We start from the raw sequence: 27513 nt of genomic DNA on the forward strand, positions 1-27513 counted from the left end.
TATATGTATATATATGTATATTTATATGTGTATGTATATACATATATATACATGTGTATACATATATATATATATATATATATATATATATATATATATATATAATGTATATGTGTGTGTGTGTATCTAAAAAATAAAATCTGGCTACTTCTTTTTTTCCAAGCTTTGATCACAGTAGGCTACTATGGGAGCAAACGAGTGACTGTCATGTAAGAGGTTGAGAACGAAAAAGGAAACGATGCAGCAATGAAGGCACATTTGTGCGTGTGTGAGAAGTCCCTTACGGCAGAGGATCCTCTGTGCTTTCATATCTTACCAAGCATGACTAACACTTGTTCTTACCCTGACACAGATAGACACAGATTAAAACCCATTAATAGAAATACACTGCAAAGCTTTATCTGCTGACAATATAGCCACATTCCACATTGATTGACAAGACTGGGTAAAACATACAGCTGTTTTAGTTTTGTGTTTTTATGTTTGTGCTCACTGGGCTTATTTGCAGGCACTGTCCTGATAACAAATTGTTGGGTCTTGCTAGCTGAAAAAGCAGTAAAGACACCCTACCAACAAACACACAGCGTGGTATAAAAATAGACATATTTGCCATGTTTGTCCTTTCATCATTAATTCATACAGAGGTGCTGTAATGCCATGTAGAACTCACACAATGTTGAATCACAGTATAGCTTTGTCTGTGTGTGCATGCATGTGCACGTGAGTCCAGAGGGCAGACGCGTCAGTGTTGTGACAACAATGCAAGCCAAGGTCTCTTCCCAGTCTTAGTGCTCATTTTTAACCCTATATTTTGAGGCAGTGTCTAATTAGCATGTCAACAATGAAAGATACAAATTTGAGTAAAGGCCGTTGAGGGAACTAATTGATGGGGTTTGAATTCAAACTTGTGCAGTCAATTATTTTCTTTGAACTCCAAAAGAACAGTTCACATCGCAAATTAGTACGAAATTCTCCTGGAGTACAGCAGGCAAAGTAGTGTGAAATCACACATTGCCATTCCATTTAGGAGACTCCCATTGCATCAATCACTGCAGTGGTTTGTATGTTTGAACTAAGTTTTTAAACTGTGGCCACATTTTAGCCCTCTAACCATTGACTTTAACAGATTTGTCTTTGGTGGAAAATATCCAAGTCCAAAAAAAGTCCCCCAAAAAATAGACAACAGATGTATATGAGCTGGACTACAATTCATTAATGTAAACCCCCTAAATTCATTTGAAAAAGAGCTGTCTGTATCGAGATGTGTGTGCTGTTTCTACCCCTAGGTGTCAGTAAAGTCAGTAAATGTGTTCAATGCCTGGATGATGTTATGTTGGGGGGAAAAAAAACTGAAACAGATATCGTTCCTATGTTTGAAAGGAAGCACCTTTTTATCTCCTTCTGACCATATGATACATGCCACAATGGTTAAGAAAAGGTGGTGTAAAGTTAAAATACTGTAGCTGGTTAGATTTGACTTTCCGGAGAGTCCCTATGTCACGTGCTCAAAAACGAAGGCGCTGATTGGCCGAAGAGGAGATCTGTGTATCGATTGCTATTCCTACAGTCCCCTGATGTCCGTCAAAGCTAGTTTGAAACTGGATTTGTCAAGCTGAATCTGAAACGTTCAAACTGAATGTGAAAATATATCATTTGAATTTTGATTGCAGATCAAATAAATCTTACATTCACTATAAAGTTTATTGGACTTCAGTTCCTAACTAATAAATTCAATTTCAAATTATACAATGCAGATTCGGTTTTTAAATGCAGTGTTTCAAACTAAACAATACACATTCAAATTCAGTTTTTCAAATTCAGTTTTTTAATGCACTTATTAAATTGTAGAAATTCAAATTAAAATATAAATCATTCAATTTAATTTCCTGTTGGCACATATTTTATCCCATACCCCCCCTAAAAAGAACCAACAAAAAGAAAAAAAATAACTTTAAAAAATGAAAAAGAAATTTAAATATAACTGCGCATGAGTGAATCCACTGGTGATGAACCGTAATTATTCAGGGGTAGAATCATTTTAGCATTTCTCATGCAGAGGAAGTTCAGGAAACACCTTTGGCTGACTGTAGTATATGTTTATGCAACAGTTTACGGACAGTGTTGATACGTTCATCAACAACTTTGAACACATGGATATAGAATAATCTATCCATTTTCTATTACGCTTATCCTCACTAGGGTCAAGGGTGAGCTGGAGCCTATCCCAGCTATTTTTTTTTGCTGCTCATACTTTCATATTTGCACAAAGATTGTATATAAGCCTTTACACAATCAGGATTTTTGGGGCCGATCAGTGAGTTTAAAAAAACGATCACAAGATGGAGCAATGTGTCTATTTAAATGACTTGTTCATTTACTTAAATGCTCCAAAAATTACATTTACAATAAATAATGTATCTTTGTTCATCTATTTATGCCAGTGAGGAATAGTGACAGACAGAACAAATAAATGCTCTTCTATTAGATGGCAGGAAGTACATACAGTAATCAGTGTATCCACTTTTTGTGACATTTTTGTGCATTGGTGTGCCGTGAGATTTTTCAATTGTAAAATATGTGCTCCATAAAGGTTGAAAATCACTGCTCTAGTCAGGTCATGTATTCTAATCAGTCAGGTATAACCAACATTGCAACATGACAGATATAATGGGTGCTAACTTACTGTGATTAAATTACTTTATTAAATTACTTCACACACAGCGAAACTTTAGAGCATGATTCGACAGAATGCCGGTACAACCGTTAGTGCTAGCACTAGCTTGCTAGGCTACATAACGTTTTGTTGCCTGCTTGTGAGCCGTATTCTATTAAAAGTATGTGAACATACCTCAAGCAATCCTTGAATTAAAGTCCGGTGACAACCAACACACGTTTTGCCCCATTTAGTTCTTATAATACACACGACGAGATCGATTGTTGTTTTCGTGGCCGTGGTAACGAGTGTATCCGGTTACGTTTGAGTTGACAAGATAAAGCCCAGTGATCGTAAAAAAACGGAATGCGGTGGTATCGTAATACAAGCTTTTATTGCAGTAGTCTGACATAGTGCCATCGTGAAAGACCAAATCTGTCTTGTAGTCTGATCCAGGCATTACATGTTGTCTGTCCCACATGTGTCGTCTGTCCCATACCGCTGTTTTTTTTTTTGGCAGTCAGATATTTACAGTACTACGTCAAAAGACACGCGACAAACCTAAAAAATAAATTAGCTTTTGGATCCAACTATACTGTACACGATGGCGACGCGGAGTAAATGTCTTTTGCAGAGCCGATCAATGACGCTATTGATCGGATCAGCGATTTATGACATTAAAGCCGGTCAGCCGATCGACATAAAATGCTAATTATCGGCCGATACCGATCGGGCCGATTAGATCCGTGTAAAGTCTATTGTATATGGCATCAGCAAAGAACGTACAGATGACTATGTGGTTACCTTGTCAACCCTTGCAGAGAGGTCAGTTCAGAATGCTGATGTGTGGACGCAACAAATCTGATCTGGTCACTGGCACTTGGCAGTGCAAACAGGGGTGCTAAAAGATCCATATTGACTGACAAAGTAGTCCAGGGTGAATTCTTTTCACCCAAAATGAGCTGGGAAAGCAAAGAAATATTTTCTTTTTTCTGTTTCTTCTTTTTGCACTATAACTACGAGTTCTATCTCTGCTGCTTGTCTTTAATAGACCTAAAATGTTACCATTTCTATTTCTACTGCTTGTCTTTGCTAGAACTAAAATGTATCCATTTCTATCTCTGCTGCTTGGTTTTATTAGAACTAAAAAAAAAACGTATTTGTTCTTTTGTCATTTTTTTCCTGCTTCCCCGCTACTTGTACCCCTTCATCACCACTCATTCTCATCACCACCTTTTTCTGCTGTTCCTGCTTTTACTTCCTTATCTCCTTGCCGTCCAACTCATCTTCCCCTAGAAATATCGATACCCAGAAGAGGAAAGGGCATCGCTAGGCCCACCAAAATTCCACCAACACACCTGCCATCAGCACCCAATGGGAGTTACCAAAGAGCTGACTGATGCAAGGACTCTCAGGAGGGACGGGATGGATCATGGGACCTGGAGAAGAGAGAGACGGGGTAGTGGAACTATGGAGAGAGACTTGGGAAGAGACATGGAAAGCTCACTAATGAGAGAAGGATCTCTTCGTCGCCACGGTGATCTCCGAGGGGCGGAGCTGGTTCAGGTGGCAGAGCGACAGCTCTCTCAGATTCAGCATGTCCACGGATACGTCACTCACGCAAACATTACACCCCCTCAGGTAAAGTTTTTCTCGATTTATTTTTTATTTTTTTCAATTCGGGTTGGACATTTAATAGTAGGTTAAATTTACTCGAAACTAAGCAACTTCAAAATTCTGGCCAACTTCTTGAGGCAAGTCAGTGGTTCTTTGTTTTGAGTGCAAATCAGTGGAGGGGAACACTTTTTTCAGACAATTTTCAGTACTTTGAGTACTAAACAACTTGCTATACATTTGAAGATTATATATATATATATATATATATATATATATATATATATATATATATATATATATATATATATATAGGCAACACGGTGGGCGACTGGTTAGAGCGTCAGCCTCACAGTTCTGAGGACCCGGGTCCAATCCCAGGCCCCGCCTGTGTGGAGTTTGCATGTTCTCCCCGTGCCTGCGTGGGTTTTCTCCGGGCACTCCGGTTTCCTCCCACATCCCAAAAACATGCATTAATTGGAGACTCTAAATTGCCCGTAGGCATGACTGTGAGTGCGAATGGTTGTTTGTTTCGATGTGCCCTGCGATTGGCTGGCAACCAGTTCAGGGTGTACCCCGCCTCCTGCCCGATGACAGCTGGGATAGGCTCCAGCACGCCCGCGACCCTAGTGAGGAGAAGCGGCTCAGAAAATGGATGGATGGATGGATATATATATATATATATATATATATATATATATATATATATATATATATATATTTGTACCAAGGCGGGCGGCACGGTGGACGACTGGTCAGCACATCTTCCTCACAGTTTTGAAGACCCGATTTCAAATCCGGCTTCGCCTGAGTGGAGTTTGCATGTTCTCCCCATGTCTGCGTGAGCTTTCTCTGGGTACTCTGGTTTCCTCCCACATACCAAAAACATGCATAGTAGGTTGATTGAAGACTCTAAATTTCCCGTGTGAATGTGAGTGCGAATGGTTGTCTGTTTATAGTTCAGGGTGTGCCCCGCCTCTTGCCCAGAGTCAGCTGGGATAGGCTCCAGCACGCCCACGACCGTAGTGACGATAAGTGGTATGGAAAATGGATGAATGGAGGGATGTACCTAGAGGCCTGGCATGTGGGATGCCTTTGTCCCATTTCTTTGTAATGAGGCCCATTAGTACTGGTGTAATATAATGTCACTTTTCTTTATGGCTTTTCCTGCCTATCTACTTCACACCCATAATATACAGTATGGTCCGGTGATATATATTTTCTTTGAGCTTGGCAAATTAATGCATATCTCAGTTGCTTCTTACATGTTTCAAACGTACCTAGGTGAGGGTTGTTACTGTGCGTTCTGGTTGGGCTGCTTATTTACTTCACTCATTTGGGGAAATTGAACATGAGGGTCTTTGGTCCCAAGCTAGACTCTTCAGGTTGAAACAAACAGATAAAAAATTCTATCTCAACAAGTCTGCGGTGATTTGCCTATGTGTGTGTGCATGGCAAATGATTCTCTTTAGTCACACCTTCAGTCTCTGATAGGCTGTTCCTCTCACGGCAGGACAAGTTTTAAAATAATTATTAAAATTAAATTAGAGTCATAAAATTGGGCCAGAGAGGGATGATTTTTCCAAAGATCATTTTGATGATAATCAACTGTCAGGTCATACAGACAGTTTTAACATACAAACCCCAATTCCAATAAAGTTTGGACATTGTGTAAAATGTAAACATAAACAGAATACGATGATTTACTCATCCTTTTCAACCTACTGTATATTAAATTAAATGCACACAAAGACAAGATATGGTCAAACTGTTTCTTGTTTTTTTTTAATGTATTATTATTATTTTTAATATTTTCTATTTTGAATTTGATGCCTGCCATATGTTCCCAAAAAAGCTGGGACAGGGGCAACAAAAGACTGGGAAAGTTGGGGCATGCTCAAAAACACCTGTTTGGAACAGTCCACAGGTGAACAGGTGAATTGGAATCAGGTGAGTGTCATAATTGGGTATACTTATAAAAGGAGCATCTCCAAAAGGCTCAGTTGTTCACAAGCAAGTATGGGGCAAGGTTCACCACTTTGTGAACAACTGCATGAGCAAATAGTCTGACAGTTTACGAACAATGTTTCTCAACGTAGAATTGCAAAGAATCATCTATGGTCCACAATATCATCAAAAGATTCAGAGAGTCTGGAGAAATCTTTGCATGTGATCGGCAAGGCCGAAAACCAGCATTGAATGCCATAGACTTACGATCCCTCAAGCGGCAATGCATTAAAAACTGGCATCATTGTGTAAAGGATATTGCCACGTGGGCTCAGGAACACTTCAGAAAACCATTGTCAATTAACACGGTTTGTCGCTAAATCCTCAAATGCAAGTTAAAACTCTACCATGCAAAGCAAAAGCCATATACGAAAACCGAGAAACGCCGCTAGCTTCTCTTGGCCTGAGCTAATTTGAGATTGACTGAGACAAAGTGGAAAAGTGTGCTGTGATCGGACAAGTCCAGAATTCAAATTGTTTTTGGAAATCATGGATGTCATGTCCTCTGGGGCAAAGAGGAAAAGGGCTATCCGGATTTTTATCAGTCCCAAGTTTAAAAACCAGCATCGGTGATTGTATGGGGGTGTGTTTGTGCCCATGGTGAAGACACCATTCATGCTGAAATACGTACAGGTTTTGGAGCAAAATATGCTGCTATCCAACCAAGGCCTTTTACAAGGACGTCCCTGCATATTTCAGCATGGAAAGCCACATTCGGCATGTTAGAACAGCGTGGCTTCGTAGTAAAGAGTGCGTTTACCAGACTGGCCTGCCAGCAGTCCAGATCTGTCTCCCAATGAAAATGGTGGTGCATTATGAAGCGCAAAATACGACAATGGAGACACTGGACTGTTGAGCAACTGAACCTGTACATCAAGCAAGAATGAGAATGAATTCCACCTACAAAGCTTCACCAATTAGAGTCCTCAGTTTCCAAACTCGTATTGAGTGATTTGCAAGTCATTATATTCTGTTTTTATCTACGTTTTACACAATGTCCCAACTTCATTGTTTGAATGACATTTCTTTTTTTGTTTTTACTGCAACCTTTCCCTTTAAATTAAGTACTGTAGTAGAAGAACCCAAACACAAAAACATATTGACAAAGTTGTTGCTTTTTAGCTCCATCTTGTGGCTTGATAGCTCACTTCGTCGCTCCAGTGTGAGTGCATGTGTGTTTGTATGCACATGCGTGTGTGTTTGTGTGTTTGTTCGTGCGCATGCCTTTGTGTCTGTATGATAGTCTGATTTTGATTGTATGTGTATGTTGTCCTGATCCTATTTGAGAAATCTACGCTCATCATTAAATATACCTTTTATGACATGTTCTAGGCGGCACGGTGGGCGACTGGTTAGCACATCTGGGTCACAGTTCCAGGGTTCAAATTCCGGCCTCGCCTGTGTGGGTTTTCTTCAGGTACTCGGGTTTCCTCCCACATCCCAAAAACATGCTTGGTAGGTTGATTGAAGACTCTAAATTGCCCGTAGGTGTGAATGCGAGTGGGAATGGTTGTTTGTTTGTATGTGCCCTGCGATTGGCTGGCGACCAGTTCAGGGTGTACCTCGCCTCTCGCCGAAGATAGCTGGGATAGGCTCCAGCACGCCCGCGACCCTAGTGAGGATAAGCGGTACAGAAAATGGATGGATGGATGACATGTTCTATATTGTCATCTTGCCTAGTCTTGTAAAATACAACATGCGCGCACACACACACACACACACACACAATTAAGATAATGAATGTCATCACATCATACTTGTATGTTGCTGCTGTTGAATATGCACAGGTTATTTTAAGGGCTTCACCTTCCCACCAAATGCTTCATCTGGCATGTTTCTGTATGACAGATGGGTCTGCCATCTTGTTCTCCCCATGCACATGTTCCCGTCTTGCTGTGTCTGTTATTCTACAGTATGTGAGAATAACACTCCTTTCTCCTTTTCATTTTTGATTATTTAAACTTTGTACACTGCACCTTATAATGGTGTATACCAGGGGTGGGTGAACTCAGAGCCACATTTGATTTTTTAAATACACAGATAGGCCAGGTCATTCGTAGATCAAGTAAAATGTGTATATAAAATTGTTTATTTTAATAAAATAATTTTTATTTTTATTAATTTAATAATTTAATTCAATTAATGAATGAGTAAAATTAAACTGGAATACAGTACATACAATTTGATTAACCAAATGTGTGTTTGAAAAACAAATCTAATAATATTCCCTTAAGGGATTATAAATTAAAAAAATAAAATTATATATATATATATATATATATATATATATATATATATATATATATATATATATGTGTGTATATACGTGTGTGTGTATATTTATGTATGTGTGTATATATTTATGTATATGTGTGTGTGTATATATACATGTGACATTTAATATTGATATCTAATAAATTATCTATAATCTATTTTATAGATAAATAAATGTTTGTCATTATTTAAATTTAGTCATGTATTTATTACACTTTTTAGTTTCTCACTATTTAACTTTTTCATTATTTGTTTCCATATGTATTTATTTTAATAATTATTGAATTATTTCACTATTTATTCCGTATTTAATGAGCGCTGTCGTGTATGTTTTTTTTTTTTTCTTCCTCTTCTCTTCCCCCCTTTTCTTTCTTATTTCTTTTTAAACTTAAAAAAAAAAACCAAAAATTTACCGTGCTATTCGACGTCAAAATACCTCTGTTCGATACTAGTATCGGTACTTGGTGCAACACTACTTCCAAGTTTGCAAACACTCTTTGGTCAATATACTGTATTTATCACATTATTATGAATCCCACTTGAGTTCTTATTGCTCAGTCCATTGTACTGCTTTTACATTTTCTACGAGGTCTAAAATGTCTGTTATTAACTTGTGCATGTGAAGCGCATAAAACATATTGGCCAATCTAATTACTTTTAAATCCATGACTTTTCTTAAAATGCCTGTTATTAACCCATGAGAGAGTTCATGCAGACACAGGCAGGCTCAAGCAATGGTTTGTGACTGATTCAGCCTGCTCACTGCACGCCCACTGAGTTTGATGGTAGAGAATGACAAATAAAATTATTTCATGATGAAAAAGCAGGGAGCATTAAATAATAAAATTAATATTGAAATAATTAAATAGATATTGAAATAATTAAATAGTAAGATAATAAAAAAATTTGAAATAATTAATTAATGACATCTTTAATTATTCAATTATGTATTAATTTATTTACTTTTGTTACTCCTAACTTTGTTTCACTATATGCTGTTTATTGACTGAGGAGAAAAAGCTGCAGAAACACACCTGTGTGCGTTGAATTACACAGTGCTGATGTCTATATATCATAGGAAGACTCTCCAGAGGCTCCGTTTGATGGCGAGGCGTGGCCTTACCCAGAGGTGGAGAGTATGAATGAAGTCGTAGTCCCACCATTCTCTTACCTCTATTCTAAAGCCCATGCCTGCTACCAGGTAACCCTGCATCTGTCCGTTTCATGAGTTAAACGTTGCATCATACTATTGTTGATTTTTAGTTTCCATTGAGCGTTTCATTGTTTTTCTGTGTGGCCTTCCTACACAACATGAAGTAATCCTTTGGTGAGACTTTTAGGTGTAATAGCACTTTTTAAACAATTGGAGGCAGCAGAGGTCTTAAGAGCTAACCTTTGAAGAGTGCACGTCATCTTCACATAAAGACAACCATTATCTTATCAGCATTACCTGTCCAGGTTCATAAACTGGAACCTATCCCATCAGGCGGAGAGGTGGGGTACATACCACAGTCAAAAAACTGAAATTAAGACAATGCCAGTCAAATTCACCTTAATTTATTTGTTTTATTATAATGTTCATTATAACCCCCCATGAAGAAATAGATCTCACACTCTGTGCAATCCATGCAACTGCAGTTAGAATATACAATCCACATAAAAAGGCTTCAGCCAAGGTTTGAATAATAAACCTTGCTCTGAAGAAGTAGTGGTAGTGCTCTATGCTGCACACTTGCTGCCACAAGGGGAAATTCAACTCACACACACATGCAGGAATGCAAGGCAAGATGGCAGAGTGAAACTGCTACACAAACAGTGCGCACCGCTTGAGCTGACAGGCATAACAGCAAATGTAATAAATATTGTCACTGTGTATACTGACAATATTACTTGATATTTTTATGATTGTGTAAAAACTTGCTGTCTGTCTCCAGCACACATACAAGACTCAAAGGTCACAGAGATGTTAGTGGCCTATAGTCATTAAGATGATGTGGATTATTAGGATAGAAGGAAAGTTAGAGAGGACTAGGGAGTGGCAAGAGATGGGATAACAAGACCAAGGGGAGATATATTACTGAATGTTTAATCACCTTAAGAAAAAGATGAAGACTATTGAACGCACGGGGGAAATTCACAGTTAACGCCAGCAAGCAATAATATACAAGTTATGAAAAGAACAAGTTTATCAAAATAAACCAGGTGAGAGGGGGAAAAAGGTTTACAAATGGCATCAAGTTGTCATTGTTTAAGATGTATGGCATTGTGTTTTTAATGTACAGAAAATGTTGCACCTAAGTGATATTTCAAAATGTTTTTATTTTGTGCGTGTGATATGGCTGTTTAGTACAATGGAACAATCATATTGCTGGGGGCAGGAAAGACCTACGGTAGCGTTCATTTCTTCACCTAAGGTGTAAAAGTTTGGTACTGAAGTAGTTGCTGAGGGACTCGACAGTGTAATGCAGTCCTTGTCCTTGATGGATGTCAGTTTGGCTAACATTCTTCCACCTCCTTGATGTTTCGTACAGACTAGATTACAGATTGATTAACATATCCTGGAAACGTCCCACAAAACAAAAATTCCCAATTATTGTCATATTTGACATCATGCGACACCTCAGCATGTGTCATTTTGCAAAACTTAATTTTAATGAGCATAATGGACTGACTCCATGTGTTTTACTTTTGCTTTTTTGTGATATGACAACACAAGTTGGTGCAAAGCAGCCCGTGAACATAACCAAGCCTCCTCCATGTTTCACAGTAGGTACAGTGTTCTTTTCTTGGTATGCTTGGTTTATGTTATGGGGCTGCTTTACTTCATCTGGCACACGGTGTCTTGAATCTGTGCGGGGTACAATAAAATCTCAAGACTGTCATAGTATTCTAGAGAGAACTGTCCTGCCCAGCATCAGAAAGCTTGGTATCAGTCCCAGGTCATGGGTCTTGCAACAGGAAAATGAGCCAAAACACGCAGCTAAAAAAGACCCAAGAAAGCGAAGAGCAAAACATTGGACTATTCTGAAGGGGCCTGATCTAAATCCTACAGAACATCTGTGGCAGGAGCTGAAACACGCCCTCTGGAGACTGTAGCAGTTTGCTCATGAAGAGTGGGCCAAAATACAGTAGCTGCTGAGAGGTACAGACGTTTCACTGAAACTTACAAAAATCATTTGATTGCAGGACTTGTCTCAAATGGTTGTGCAACAAAATATTAAGGGTACCATTATATATGTTCAGGCGAGTTCCATGAGTTTTTATTTTTATTTATTTTAATCTGTTCAACCATAATTCAATTGCAATGATTGATTTTCATTGATACACTTTAATAGATGTATTATTACTTTTGTCAGATTCAAGTTATTTCTGTGACCACTTAGGGGTTTCCTTCATGAACAGAGGGGTACCAACAATTTTATCCTCGTGTGTGTATATAGTCCCATGAAAAAGTATTTGCCCCTTCCTAAATTTTAGATTTTTTATTTTTTTATTTTTTTTAATACTCATCACACTTAAATGTTTTGGATCTGAAGCCAATTTTAATATTTCACAAGTCAACCCAAGAAAATACAAATATTTTTTTAAATGTTTTTTTTTTTTTATTAAGGGGAAAAAATCCAGACCTATTTGTCCAAATGTGAAAAAGTAAGTGCCCCCCGCCCCCCCCCCCCTCCCTCCCCCCCCCCCCCCCTTGTTAAATGAAGGATAACTGTGTTTAACCAGTTTTTGAAAATCTGTTTTCAGTTTCACTGGTCACACCCAGGCCAGATTAAATTGGTAAATCAAGAAGTCACTTCACCCTTTTAAAACGACTGGGATCACTGGTGACACCGCGGCGCATGTGTATTTCAAATTACCGTAACTCCTCGCTACTTCGTGTAATTCAAACTGCCCCTGAAATCTGTGAAACTAATACATATTTTATTATGGTGCTAAAAGGGTTAAATCATTCCTTTTAAAAACATGGTCTTGAGCTGGCATCTATGGTAAAGGCATCTATCAGTGGGTGGTTAAAGGGGAACTAAATCATTTTATTTATTTATTTTGACAAGAATACGTATGTGCAACCACTAGTTTAAACATGGTATTCTGATTAATATTGTATTTGTCTAATAATAATTAAGCAGATTAATTCATCAATTTTTATTCATGTCAGGGCGTTGACATTGCTCTCTGCTGTCAACCGAGACTAACGTCAATGACGCGTTCGAGTCATTTGTGTCTCTGGACACAAATGTTGAAAATTTTTTTTTTTTCATAAAGGCAGCTAGTTTTTAGAGAGAAGGTAGTGTGCTTTCTGGCTACTGTCGAGGTGTCCTTGAGCAAGGTATCGTGACCCTGGCTCAAGTGGTGCAGCACTCTTTGTGCACTTCTTTCACTCTGAATCTCTCCTTGCCACGCCTGCAGGTGTTTGATCTGGTTCTGTGTGTGCTGTGCAGCACAAAGCATATATCAGAGTGTGAGGTGAATTTCCCTTTGAGGGACACCAATAAGTACAATAAATAAAATAAAAATATATAACTATCTGTCTATCAAACAGTCCCAGAAAGGAGCAGCAAGTGAAGGTGACTGGAGTAAAGGCCTAGCAATGCATCTCCATGGAGGAAGAGCTCAGTCACATTAATTTGGGGATGTCTATGGGCTCAAGACGTCAGTCAATCATTGACTGCAAATTATTTTTTCACATTCCATTTTGTTGTCTTATTTACGATCACTGTTAATGTCCAAATATGTTTCAGCTGATGAAAATGGATATATTCTATCTATGGCAGAGTCCTGATTAATAAATTCCATGTTTTAAATTTCTTCAATGTTTTAAAGTGAAAATATACAATACCTCTGGTACCAACTATACAGTACTTGTTTATATGGAGAGTGCATTAAAGAATTACTGTACAGTATAGTGACTTTGTTGCACAACCCATTTGTATTGTATTCCTTTTATGCGGTCATGAAAAACAAAATATTTGGACCAGTTGTTTTTGTTTTTTTTGTTATTATCACTTAAGACTTGTAACATAATGAAATTCAGCAATGTAAGCAGTCTGTTTGCAATGAAAATGTAATCAAAGTGACTTGGTATATTTAAAATAATAGAAACGATGCTTCTAAATCTTTTCCAAGATGGTCCCCGAATAGCACTATTTGTAATCAACATCACGTCTGCTAAGCCATTGTACAATATTTCACAAGTACATAATGAATCTTCAATTTTTTTTTAGCAACCCAATGAACTGAAAAATGTAAGGCCCTGTCTGCCCGTCTCCCTCTCTCCACTGTCTCTCTGTTTCCTATAGAGTATAACCCCCTATATATCCTTTTAACGGGGACACTGCGATAGCTCTTCCCTTAGCAGAATCGAACTGTGGACTAATGGAAGGGCTGGGGATAAGCCAAAAGGGTTAGGAACCAATACAAAAGACCACAGTATACTGATCTGACTGGTGTCTGGATTATGCTCCTTTTAAGGCTGTATTTATCTGATGTTTTTGATTGTCAAGTGACCCATATCTGATATTTGGGTTTACATTCAATGAACACATGAAACAAACAACAAATGGAAACATACAAAAGATAACAACACAATTGTTGACACCAGGCAATGGCAACACAAAAGTAAACAATGATAAATGATCAAATAAAATAGTCAATGTTACATTATGTTAGTTGGCCTGGACTGGCTCGCTCCCCATTGTTTTAAATGCAAATAGCATATAGGTCGGCATTACTTCACTGGCCGCAGTCGGAGATTATTTTCATACATCGTTCTTGCAGGCAAGCCTTTTGCACTCAAACTCGAAAGGAAATAAATCTGTTGCAGGGTCGATGAATATAGAGCCCATGATGACAGCTCTGTTTTGAAAAAGTGTGTTTCTTTACTTATTAGGGTTAGGGGTACTATTATTACTTGTAGGGTTTTTAAGTGATACCTAATTAAGTAGCATGTTTATGGCATTGGGACAATTGCTGGTACTTACTTCTTCAAACCCAATTCTTATATTGCCTCTGTCAACAAGTTTGCTATATTGCTCCATGTGTGGCCTCCGTTGCACGGCTCTACTTTGCAGATCATTTGACACTAATTCCCACTCGTTAGAAATGAATTGAGAAGTTGTAGTTACGTATGTAGAGTTCAGTCACTTTTTCCGATTTCAAAAGACTCCAAAACTGCTGCTTTAACTCTGTGTACAGCTTTGAGACAGCAACTTCTGACATGTTTTTGTGTTGTTATTGCATATCATTGTTCGAGTGTCTTTTGTCCATTTACTGTGTCCCGGATTTACAGGGGAATCTAAAATGACTCCAAACATCAGATTTGAAAGTAGAAGTCGCGTCACACTGCTGGTGCCGCGACTGTTTGGTTTTGTTGCCTTTTTTTGGGGGGTCGAGTGTAGCTTCTGTCTATACAATGCAAATCACATGCAAAGCACCTTTCAATGGCCAGGAGGTGAATCGATTCAGAGGATTTGCTGAAATGATTTTGAATTGCAGGGGTGGGTGGTGGGGGGTTACTGCAATGCAATGATGAATCAATATTTGTACCCACCCCTATTTTCTGACATAGTTTGAATTAAACACTAACCCAGCCATTCCCAACCTCAAGAGAACTGGGACCTTATTTGAAATCTGAAAATCCTCTAAACACATGAGACTGTGATCAATAATTCCCAAATATATTTTGTGGTTTTCACAACCATCCATCCATCCATAGATTTTGTTTCGCTTATCCGAGGTTGGGTTGCAGGCACAGCAGCTGAAGAGGAGTAGCGGCTCAAATCTGAACCCTTCCCGGATAATCGAGCTTCTCCTCCAATCTCCAAAGGAGAGCCCGGACACCCTGCGGAGGTTAATTCTTCTTGTTCTTTCATTTACGACCCACAGCTCGTAACCATAGTTGATGGGTAGGAACGTAGATCGACCGATCAATCGAGAGCTTTGCCTTCCTGCTTAGCTTCTTCTTCACCACAACAGACCAATACAGAGTCCGCATCACTGCAGAGTCCGCATCACTGCAGAGTCTGCACCGATCTGCCTGTCGAGCTCAATTCTTCCCTCGCCCGGGAACAAGACCCCAAAATATCTCTACCTTGACCTGGAGAGGACACACCACACTTTTCCGACAGTGGACCATAGCCTTAGATTTGAAGGTGCTGATTTTTATTCCAATTGCTCCGAACTGCTCCACTGAGAGTTGAAGATCACGGCTTGATGAAAGCCAACAGAACCATATAATCTGCAAAAAGCAGAGACACACTGCTGAGATCATCAAAGCGGACCGCCTCAACACCTCGACGAGAGAACAGAATCAGTGACAAAGGGCAGCCTTGGTGGAGTCCAACCCCCAGTGCAAACTTAATGCCGGCAATGCGGACCAAACTCTGACACCGGTCGTAGAGGGAGCGAACAGGCACCCTATACTCCTAGAGCAAAAAGGGTGGGTACTCTGAGCTTGTGTTTGGTGCATAGGCACAAACAACAGTCATGACCCGAAGGCGGAGAGAGGCTACTCTCTTGTCTACTGGGGTATACCCCAACGTATAGGCACCGAGCCGTGGGGCAATAATTATGCCTACACCTGCTCGCCACCTTTCACTCCAGAATGGAAACTCCAGAATGGAAAACAGTCCAACGCCTCTCAAGAAGACTAGTACTGGAGCCTAAGCTGTGTGTTGAGGTAAGCCCGACTCTGTCTAGTTGGAATTTCTCGTCCTCGCACACCATCTCAGGCTCTTTCCCTGCCAGAGAGGTTATGTTCTATGACCCTAGAGGTAGCATCTGTAGCCGTGGATCGGTCCACCAAGGTCTCCGCCTTCGGCTGCCGCCCAGCTCACACTGCACCCGACCCCCTTGGCCCCTCCCACAGGTGGTGAGCCCATGGGAAGTATTCACAACCAGAATAAGTTATATGAACATTGGGATATGAAAATGATCATTCCACTTAACTCATTCTGAACTTTAATGTAAACCCATAATTTTATCCATCAACATAATTAAAATATTGAAATACAATAGGAACATTAAATGAGACTATCTGCTTCCTACACTTATTCCATAACATTGATTTCATATATTGCAATCATTCACAACTTTATTTTTCCTTTTTATAGATAAGTACATATAGGACATGTGTACAAAGCACAAGTGCTTTGTAGTATAAAAGTTAGGAAAAAAATTTGCTAATCAGTTAGTACAAATTTGATTTGAAAAGGGGGGACACACCCATCCCCACATTGTCAGATTTTAGTACATATCAGATTTTTATCCACATTTGAAAGAGGCCTGATTATGACCTGAGGCTATCCAATTTAATTTTTTTGTCTTTACATTCAAATGACCCGTATCTGAATTGAGCCACATACAGCAAAAAAAAATAAAAAATACTAACTTTGCCACTTGAGCCATGTAGTGTAAATACATAAATATAGCCTGATTATATACACATTATTGTCATTAGCAGTGCAAAATAATTTTTACAATTTTACTAAAAGCCAGACCATGAAAAAGTTAATGCTTATAATCATAATACAATTTAATTTAATCTGAAATAAGATAATGGATGTTATAATAATGAACATACAGTACATGCGATACATTTACTGTCTGTCCTGGAAAGGAAAATGTATGTATGTCTATGCGGAAGGCCAAAAGGAAGAGCAAAATGAGGTGCAATTCTGTAATTAAAAAGTAAAGAAGGAGCAGTTGAAGTCATTACAATTGGATGATTTTAACAGTTCTTTTTCAACGCTTTAAAAGTGTTTGAGTTCTAACCTGAGAAATTTTATGAACTGTTAAAAGGTGCACTATATGCTTGATAATCTATAACTAGCCATTACCAACCTTAAGCACATGTAAGGGTAAAGTTTGCTCTCTCAGGATATTAAACATTCATGGTGTGCTTTTATTTAATTGGTCATGAAATATTGATAGGGCTGGCATTCACTCATTGACATTTGACAAGAGGGGGGAAAGTGAAAGAGGCACATGTAGGCAGGTGGTAATTTTTCCAGCATGTCACACTGCATTGTATCACGTGACATATTTATGACCAAAATAGGTAGTACTGTACCAAATTATAGTATTGGAAGAATCTAATGCTTTGTTTCTGGTTGGAACTTATCTTGGTAGGCTACTTAAAATATAATTTAAAATACATATTTACTGCTATTGATTTATTTTTTACATAATACCCTGAATATAAATTGCACTTCACAATCATATGGTTTTATCTTTTAACACCTTCCTGTAATGTTTTTCATTATCAGATTCACTCAACTATTGCCTATTGTCAGTGACCCACTGACCTATATATGAGTTTCCCTGACAATTTATAAATGATGACAAAACTATATCTGTATTGCTATTAAAACTGCACTTGCATAAGGAGAATTACATTGGCCTGATCTGTGTAACCTTAGATTCATATTACTTCATAATTCATACACCCGCACATACACATGCACGCACGCACGCACGCATGCACACACGCACACACACACACACACACACCTCTGTATTACATTTGTTTTCTAGTATGACAACTTTCATCTCAGAAAGTTCATCAAACATCACTTAGAGCTTGCAAAATAATACATTTATCTTACAGTACAAGGTGTATTTCGGGACCCAGGAAGCTGTTCCCATAGATACTGTTCCCAAGGAAACACAGGAAGAAGTTGTAACAGGGGTCCTGCTCCACCGGTGGTGAATCCTTAGGGATGATACAAAAGCCGTTGATCTGTTTGGCCAATTGTTCTCCCAGGATTCCAAGTATGCTGGTAGAATAAGTTGAATTGTGCTACAAAGGTCGTAACTTCAGCTAAGGGTCATCCAGGGAATTTGTCTGCTAAAGACTGTGTGGTACTTCCCTTATGTGTCCAAGCTAAGAGCTTGGAAAAGATTAAAAGTTTAATAATTTTGAGAACACTCGCTATCTTCTCTTCTCTTTTTTCTCTTCTATTCTCTTTCATCTTAGTCAGTCCCCAGTAACAGTCTGTTGCTTCCATGCTGGCGTCTGTGCATGCATGTCTGTGCTTCTGACTCTGCATTCATGTGAGAGAACGTGAGTGTGAGTGTGTGGGAGAGCTGTGTGCTGCCATATCTGGAAAAAGCCTGAGGAGTGAGAAGATTAAGCTTCTTCACAAATTTAAGCAAAAAAAAATATACAAACAGCCAATTGAAAGGTATTTACATCCCAAAAATAAACCTATTTGGTGCTGTGAAAATATGGGGATAAAAGTACAACCCCAATTTCAATGAAGTTGAGACGTGTTAAACATAAATATAAACAGAATACAATGATTTGGAAATCATGTTCAACCTATATTTAATTGAATACACTACAAAGACAAGATATTTAACGTTCAAACTGATAAACTTGATTGTTTTTAGCAAATAATCATTAACTTAGAATTTTATGGCTGAAACACATTCCAAAAAAACTGGGACACGGTCATGTTTACCACTGTGTTACATCACCTTTTCTTTTAACAACATTCAATAAATGTTTGGGAACTGAGGACACTAATTGTTGAAGCTTTGTAGGTGGAATTCTTTCCCATTCTTGCTTGATGTACAGCTTCAGCTGTTCAACAGTACAGGGTCTCCATTGTCGTATTTTACGCTTCATAATGCGCCACACATTTTCAATGGGAGACAGGTCTGGACTGCAGGCAGGCCAGTCTAGTACCCACACTCATTTACTACGAAGACACGCTGTTGTAACACGTGCAGAATGTGGTTTGGCATTGTCTTGCTGCAATAAGCAGGGGCGTCAATCAAAAAGATGTTGCTTGGATGGCAGCATATGTTTCTCCAAAACCTGTACGTACCTTTCAGCATTAATGGTGCCTTCGCAGATGTGTAAGTTACCCATGCCATTGGCACTAACAAAGCCTCATACCATCACAGATGCTGTCTTTTGAACTTTGCGTCCATAACAGTCCGGATGGTTCTTTTCCTCTTTGGCCCGGAGGACACGATATCCACAATTTTCCCAAACAATTTGAAATGTGGACTCGTCAGACCACAGAACACTTTTCCACTTTTCATCAGTCCATCTTAGATGAGCTCAGGCCCAGAGAAGCAGGCGATGTTTCTGGGTGTTGTTGATAAATGGGTTTTGCTTTGCATAGTAGAGTTTCAGAGAGTCGGTTTTTGATGCAGTGTCACCTGAGGGATCGAAGGTCATGGGTATTCAATGTTGGTTTTCGGCCTTGCCGCTTACATGCAGTGATTTCTCCTGATTCTCTGAACCTTTTGATGATATTATGGACCATAGATGATGAAATCCTGAAATTCCTTGCAATTGTACGTTGAGGAACATTGTCCTTAAACTGTTCGACTATTTTCTCACGCACTTGTTCACAAAGAGGTGAACCTTGCCCCATCTTTCCTTGTGAATGACAATTCAGGGATGCTCCTTTTATACCCAATCATGGCACCCACCTGTTCCCAATTAGCCTGTTCACCTGTGGGATGTTCCAAACTGGTGTTTGATGAGCATTCCTCAACGTTCTCAGTCTTTTTTGGCACCTGTCCCAGCTTTTTTGGAAGGCGTTACAGCCATAAAATTCAAAGTTAATGATTATTTGCTAAAAAAAAATAAAGTTTATCAGTTTGAACATTAAATATCTTGTCGTTGTAGTGTATTCAATTAAATATAGGTTGAACATGATTTGCAAATCTTTGTATTCTGTTTTTATTTATGTTTAACACAATGTCCCAAACTCATTGGAATTGGGGTTGTACATGCATGGTCATTTCACACTTGTTAGCTTCTGCTCCTTGCTTCCGCAGACATATGGTTTAGATGATGAATTATCCTGCAATTGGTCTGATTTTTGTGACACAAAGTTACCTCAACCAGTAACAGTCATCAATCACTGTGTGTTTGTATGAGCCACTGCTGTTGAGTGTATATATACTATATAAAGAATACAATTTGTCATGACATTGGTTGTTTGGAGTATAGAGGTGTGGCTTGAACTAGTAATGGTATCTGACAGTCAGGAAGGGAGTGAGGTGTCAAATTGCAGTTTCAAAAGACTGTATTAGACAATTTAGCAGAAAGAGTGAGAGAGAGCGAGAGAGACTGAGACAGAGTGTGTGGGTGGCGACGAGGTAGGAAAAGAGTCGGAGAGAAGGAGCGATGGAATAATGTTATGAGAGATGTGAAGAGAGTGTCGGAGGGACGGGGTAGAAGAGAAGACGAGTTGCAACGTTTTATCAAACCATCCTCCCACTTCAGATGCCTGCATCCGTCCACCTACTTTTTTTTCATCTATCCAGCTATTGATGTTTCCCAGACACCACCCAGTCTTTTTTAATGGCAGCACACAAAAAGGCAGATGGGAGATTGACTGACCATCTCCTTGGATTACCACATAGAAGGAGAGGAAGTGGAGAGGAGGTGGGTTTGGAGGAAGACAGAGATAAAGAGTGAGTTACTTTAAATAATTCTCATATGTCATCCAGCCCACACTCCCTCTCACGCTGTCCACTCTTTATTTTGTCGAGTTCAAGAAGATATATGGACTCAGGATCTGGGGATCTTTTTCCAGACAAGGGTTGGGGACGATGGATGAATTGATGGACAAAAAGTGGATGATCGAATGGACTGCACGCACAGAGAGGCTGATGTTCCAATTGTAAAAAGGACTCATCCTTATCTCTTTATCTGACAGCTGCTCTCATGGTACTTGGAGCAAAAGGAGATGATACAAGAAAGTAGAATTAACTTTGCCTTTTTAATCCCTTGGAGCATGTGGTAAAGTTGTACTATACATTTGATGGAAGATCTATAATGGACAGAAGACCAAGTCAGCTCTTGAAAGGACATGAATCAATGGAAAAGTGTTTCAACGTGAACTCTTAATTGTCTGACAGAAGAAGCTAACATACACAGCGGAGAAGATGAACTATATTTTTGGTAACAATACTCTTTACCCCCGCAGTGGGAGGGTAGGTGGAACCTCTGGAGGTCAAGGTGCAGGGATAGGAGTCAAACAAAAGCTGAGTACGAAGCGTGGCTCCTCGGAGGAACTGGCACCACCACACAACTCTTCCCCATCCACCTCCTCTCCTGCCTCCTCCTCTCCTTCTACATCCTCTTCTCGCTGGCAGCAGCTCCTTATGTTCTTCTCCAAGAGGAGTGCCTTCAGTGACTGTATTACGTCTAGCCAGGTAACATATGTCACATACTCTTTGTGAGTGTGAATAGTGCTTGAGGGATGGTAGGTATCAGGGTGGGAAATCTGTAATCTAAGATGGACTTTTGTGTTGGACGTGTGTGTGTGTGATTAGTATGACTAGTCTTTGAGCCTTTTTCATAACACAGCGGCAGACAGGGTTCAAAGTCAGGTTTGAAGCTTCTCTGTTGTTAAAATATTTGATAATGTTGCCAGGGAAGTGAGTGTATGAGACACAGAGCGCTGCTGTGTTGCCATGGCAAAGTTATTCATTCTGTCATTTATTTTAACAATCCATTGGCATAAGATGGTAAACCAAATAAAAATATATCATCATGAAAAATGATAGTGAGTGTTTGACCTAATTAAACGGATCTAAATCTACTTCTTTCAAAATATAAAAGGTAGTCGGGTTCAAAGTTCAGCTCTTCCTATGTATACTATAGTAGCAATATTTAATACATTTTCCTTACTGCTAACACATCGCATGCACAAAAGAACTTTATGTCAATGGAAGCCTATGCTATCACACTAAGAATGGGTGAAGGCAGATAAAACGGACCGTCGGGACCGAACGTGTCCAAAAATATGTTCCATTTGTCACTTAAAAATGCCGTTGACAAAGTCTGTTAGTTCCAGAATTGGCCGCTGTTGTTGCCTGGTGCTGTGGCGCAATGCAGGCAGAGAATGGGATTGACATATTTCCGGATCAGAGAAATACAATATGACTAGATCCCAAGCATAAGACTTGCCTCCCGTGCCTATGTGGTGCTCATGTTGAATGTGGCACATTTCCGGGCCATGGTGATGATGGTTCTATCTATTGTCTGTTGTGCATAGAGCACTCCACAAAGAGAGGCGGCGGTGTTAACTCAAAGGAATACAAAAAGTCTCTGAAGTCTGGAACATGCTATTTTCGGCACAGTAACAGTTTTTTTTTTTTTGTCAAACCATTCGTCTATAGCAACAGATTTGGACCTAGAGAGTACATTAATTCCTCGCAGCTCATGAAAGCGACCCGCCTCGACTTGCCAATACGACAACGTATTTATTAACTTGTTTAAAATGTTTGTTTTTTTGTTTTTTCTTGGAAGATGCAAGCCCTTACCATTTCCATCCATGCATTTTCAATGCTGCTTTTCTTGTCCAGAGTCACAGGAAATCTGGATGTGTGGTCTAATCACCTGTCACCAGCACATACACGAAAAGATGGACTCACACAGATTCACACTTGCACCTTCATTGTAATAAGATTTATATTGCTCAATTAACATACTGAACATGTTTTTGGACTGTGGAAGGAAGGTATTAAGGAAAAATCCATGTTATGTAAAAAATAGAAACATCGTAAGACAGCAGTGCTTAGCAGGTGCACCCTTGTATTGCAGTACCATCTTCATAAAGTCATAAAACAATTTTGGGGCCACGGTAGGTGCCTTACACAAACTCAAGTATTGCATCAAGGTACCTGTAAGACAGTCTGAGCACCCTTTTATCTCCAATCCATGTGCACAAAAAACAAAACCCTTTTAAGTAGACAGCTTTATTTTTTTTGGATGGTTGTTTGGGGCTCTGTCAGGTTAATTTTAATGTTTTGTATTTATATAGTTTGCCTAACACTCTGAAAACCATCTGTCCTGAATTCTTGGCCCATGCTGATGCATTGGACTATTGTAATTGACTATTTTTGGGAACTGCCCATACTCTCTGCCCAGCGGTGTCCTCAAATTCTTTGAACAAATTGAAACTTCTATCATTCACTGTATATGGTCAACAAAACAGTTGTGTTTGTGTAAGCTGCTGGCATCATACTAAACCAATTAAAAAAAATTCTGAACCCTGAAATTAATGTAGATTAATGGATGGTGTACTGCACTTATGAGGATGCCTGCCGCTTAAGAAGCTCAGCCCATGGAAAAAGTTAACCTATCTCCTTTCCATTAATCACTGGCTCGGGTTTGCAAGGTGTTCCCAGTTTTCCAGCTGAATCACTTACTGCATGGCTGATATGCTGTTACACTAATACCACACACACACGCACGCACACACACACGCATGCACTCACGCACACATACATATCGTTTAGGGAAATTGTTATTTGCAGCCATAGTTTGAAAAATCTGTAATTCTCGTGGTTGAATCTGAGGCAGCCACAGAAGTGTAAAGGCTTCTTTATACTCCTCGAGCCGACAACGCCCGCAATGCATCACTTGACCGACGCATTGGCCCGCGCGGCCCCTCTGAGTCACTTGATGCGCACACGGCAAAAATTGTTGCTGTGCGTAGAATGCCGCGGAGATCATCTCTCGTGATTGGTCCGTTTTAGTCACATGCTGTGATGACGTACTCAGCGTGCCCCTTGGTTCTACATACCATCTACGCCGCTGCCTTCTTGATCGATTTTGCAGCATAATTAAACGTATCATCTGGTCATCTAGGTCCATTTGTTCTAGCAGACACTGTTCCACGGTCGCCGTTGTTGTTTGCTTTGTTCCTTGTTACGAAAAGGAAAGTAAAAACGGCTACCGGAAATGGCCAAAAAATGCAGAGGAAACTAGCCAATACCCCCGACTTGGAGGAGAACTGCAGTACATTTTCAAAACCGCACGCATGCGTTGCGCTCGTGTATGAAGGCAAACTGCGTGGGGCATAGCACGTATGACTGCAGATGTCCAGTTGTGCTCATAGGTTTACATTCCCTGGCAGAATTTGTGAAATATAGTTTTTTTTTAATATGACTGATGACTGAACAACAACCATCATGAACAACTGTGTGTTTTCTAATTTACTAAATAAAAGTAGGGCTGTGAATTTCAAAATAAGAGCAAGTAAATAAAAAATAAAAAAAATTAAAATAACGTGCTTAACTTCAGAATAATACTTTGAAAAAAACTAACAAAATATAGGTAATACTTCATGTTTTGATCATATGGGTAGAAGCAAAATCAGGCATTGTAAAAATGCATTATACATGGGTAGAAGGGTTTTTCAGAATTTTGAGGTCAACTTTGGGGGTTCGTATTATACATGGGTTTAAAATTACGGTATGTGTTTATTTGTAAATTTGGAAGGTAGACATTTATTGCTCTCTCCCCCCTTTCAGAATTGTATTAAATCTTGCTTGGACTTGGAGTTCTAATTGCACCGCCCTCCCTACTTTTCTGACATGTTAGTTTGATTGTCTTTTGATGGAAACAATCAGCAGTGAATAATGTGGCCTTACAACCTCTCCAACTTCCAATAACTGTGTGTATCACCCAAATGCAAAGTGGCAAAAGTACTTACACTGTGTTTTAAAAGTTTAAGTTCAGATACAAAAAAAAGACTTGAAAGTAAAAAGTAGTCAAACTAATTCAACTAATTCTCATATCTTAAAGTAAAAGTAGAAACGTACTATGAAATGTACAAAATTGAAAAGTAAAAACAATTTTTACTGTAAACTATAAACCGTACCTGTGATAATGCACAACGAAAAGTGCACACAAAACAAAACCTCCTTTTGTTAACTTGTATTGTGCTCTTTTTGAGAACAAAAGCAAATCACATTAGATGTCGCTTGGCAGTTGATTTATTTATTTATTTATTTCGGCGGCGGCACGGTGGACGACTGGTAAGAGTGTCAGCCTCACAGTTCTGAGGAGTGGGGTTCAATCCCCGGTCCCGCCTGTGTGGAGTTTGCATGTTCTCCCCGTGCCTGCGAGGGTTTTCTCCGGGCACTCCGGTTTCCTCCCACATCCCAAAAAACATGCATTAATTGAGGACTCTAAATTGCCTGTAGGTGTGAATGTGAGTGCGAATGTTGTTTGTTTGTATGTGCCCTGCGATTGGCTGGCAACCAGATAGGCTCCAGCACGCCCGCGACCCTAGTGAGGAGAAGCGGCTCAGAAAATGGATGGATGGATGGATTTATTTCAGCCAAGGGCTAGGTAAAGTTACCTCCCTGTTAGGGAGGAGTAAATATTGCCTGGGGCACTCGGCACCTTAAATTATTTTAATGTGATTTCTTATTGATGTGTTTCAGAATCCACCTTGTAGCATCGTTTGAGTTTGTGTATCGCTTTCAGGGCTAATTCCACTCTTGTCCACTGTTTTTGCTCTGGAGTGGTACTGTCTCACACTCCACCTCCTACTTCCCTACCCTCTTATGTATTATGGATGAGTAGTAAAACAGAAGTATTAAAGTCATTCTGCCGCTTAAGAAAGAGCTCTAAAAGCCTTAAAGGGGAGTTTAGTGGTCATAGGAAATGGGGTACAGATGGATAGACCGGTGTAGAAGTGAATTGACGGAGGGAGAGAAATGCTAAAGAGCAAACTTAGTATAATGAGAAAATTAGAAGGGAATCGGATAGCTTGTTTGGCAATCTCATCCAGTGAAGAAACATTCTTTATTTATTTAAATTAATAAAATGATTAATAATAATAATAACTTAGATTTATGAGGCATGTCAGAAAAGTTCCAAGACTAGTCTCAGAAAAGTTATATTTCAAACATAAACTGCAAAGTTCGAGTTTTCCCTTTCTATGTGGGCCAGACGATCAATCAGCACGTCAACAAAGAGATCCTGCGGTTTTTGGTTCATCTTGTCGATCAAGATGGCTGTGATGACCAAGCAGCGGAGGATCCAGGAAGAATCCTTTCAGGAATGTATTAGACGTGGCAGTGAAGGCTGGGAAAGTGCGTTAAGACTCCAGGGGAATACTGCGTAGGAGGAAATTTGTTGTTCGTAATTTGGATTTGAAATATATCTTCTGTGACACTAGTCCTGGAACTTCTGGAAAGGGCCTTTCAAATGACTGAAAGGAAAAGAAAAACTAAGAAGAGGCATGGCGGGATTGCTAACTGCATGATGTAGTGGTAGAAATGGGCCAAACTATAAGTACCATAACTTCTTGTGTATAATGTACACCCATGTGCACCCCCAGATTTGACCTAAAAAATCTGGAAAAACCTTCTACCTATATATAATGCATTTTTACAATGATTTTTCTTCTACCCATGTGATCAAATTATCTGTATTTTGTTAGTTTTTTTTAAAAGAATTATTCTGAAGTTAAGCACTTTATTTGAACACGTAATGCTGTATTTTATTTACTTGCTCTTATTTATAAATTCACATCCCTACTTCATTCATCCATCCATCCATCCATTTTCTTTACCGCTTATCCTCACCAGGGTCGCGGGCTGCTGGTGCCTATCCCAGCTATCTTCGGCAAGAGGCGGGGTACACCCTAAACTGGTCGCCAGCCAATCGCAGGGCACATAGAAACAAACAACCATTCGCATACACATTCACTCCTACAGGCAATTTAGAGTCTTCAATCAACCTACCACGCATGTTTTTGGGATGTGGGAGGAAACCGGAGTGCCCAGAGAAAACCCACCTAAGCACGGGGAGAACATGCAAACTCCACACAGGCGGGGCTGGGATTTCAACCCCGGTCCCCAGAACTGTGAGGCAGATGTGCTAACCAGTCCCTCACCGTGCCGGCACATCCCTACTTTTATTTAGTAAATGAGAAAACACACATTTGTGCTCATGTGTTTGATTACCCAGGCAGAATTTGTAAGATGGGTGAAATTCTTTAAAGAAAACATGAAGGGCCAGGCGAAACACATTTAATTTTATTTTAATGGGATCCAAATTAAACTGTCAAGCATTTCAGAAAAACATTATTATTAAACAAAACACAACCATAAAGAAATTACTGATGGTTGTTGTTCAGTCATCAGTCGTATTTATAAAAAAAAAAAAAAAAAAAAATGAAAAAAAAAAA

The 27513-nt window shown here is 39.3% G+C and overlaps 1 protein-coding gene across 10 annotated transcripts in view; it reads left to right on the forward strand.

The window, feature by feature from the left end:
- Positions 1 to 27513, forward strand: part of LOC133481290 (discs large homolog 1-like protein) — a 128123-nt gene that overhangs the window by 27267 nt on the left and 73343 nt on the right. For 4 of the 10 annotated variants that reach the window (XM_061780474.1, XM_061780475.1, XM_061780480.1 and 1 more), the window contains 2 exons: positions 3950 to 4294; positions 9627 to 9749. The exons of 3 other annotated variants lie outside the window; for them this stretch is intronic. In XM_061780474.1, the coding sequence (XP_061636458.1) occupies positions 3950 to 4294; positions 9627 to 9749 (468 nt within the window). Of the gene's footprint in view, positions 1 to 3949; positions 4295 to 9626; positions 9750 to 21504; positions 21734 to 27513 lie in introns of those variants that run through there. 3 more of the 10 variants (XM_061780476.1, XM_061780477.1, XM_061780482.1) reach the window with 2 other exon arrangements.

Source organism: Phyllopteryx taeniolatus, chromosome 7, assembly GCF_024500385.1.
Source record: "Phyllopteryx taeniolatus isolate TA_2022b chromosome 7, UOR_Ptae_1.2, whole genome shotgun sequence".
Taxonomy (NCBI): Eukaryota; Metazoa; Chordata; class Actinopteri; order Syngnathiformes; family Syngnathidae; genus Phyllopteryx; species Phyllopteryx taeniolatus.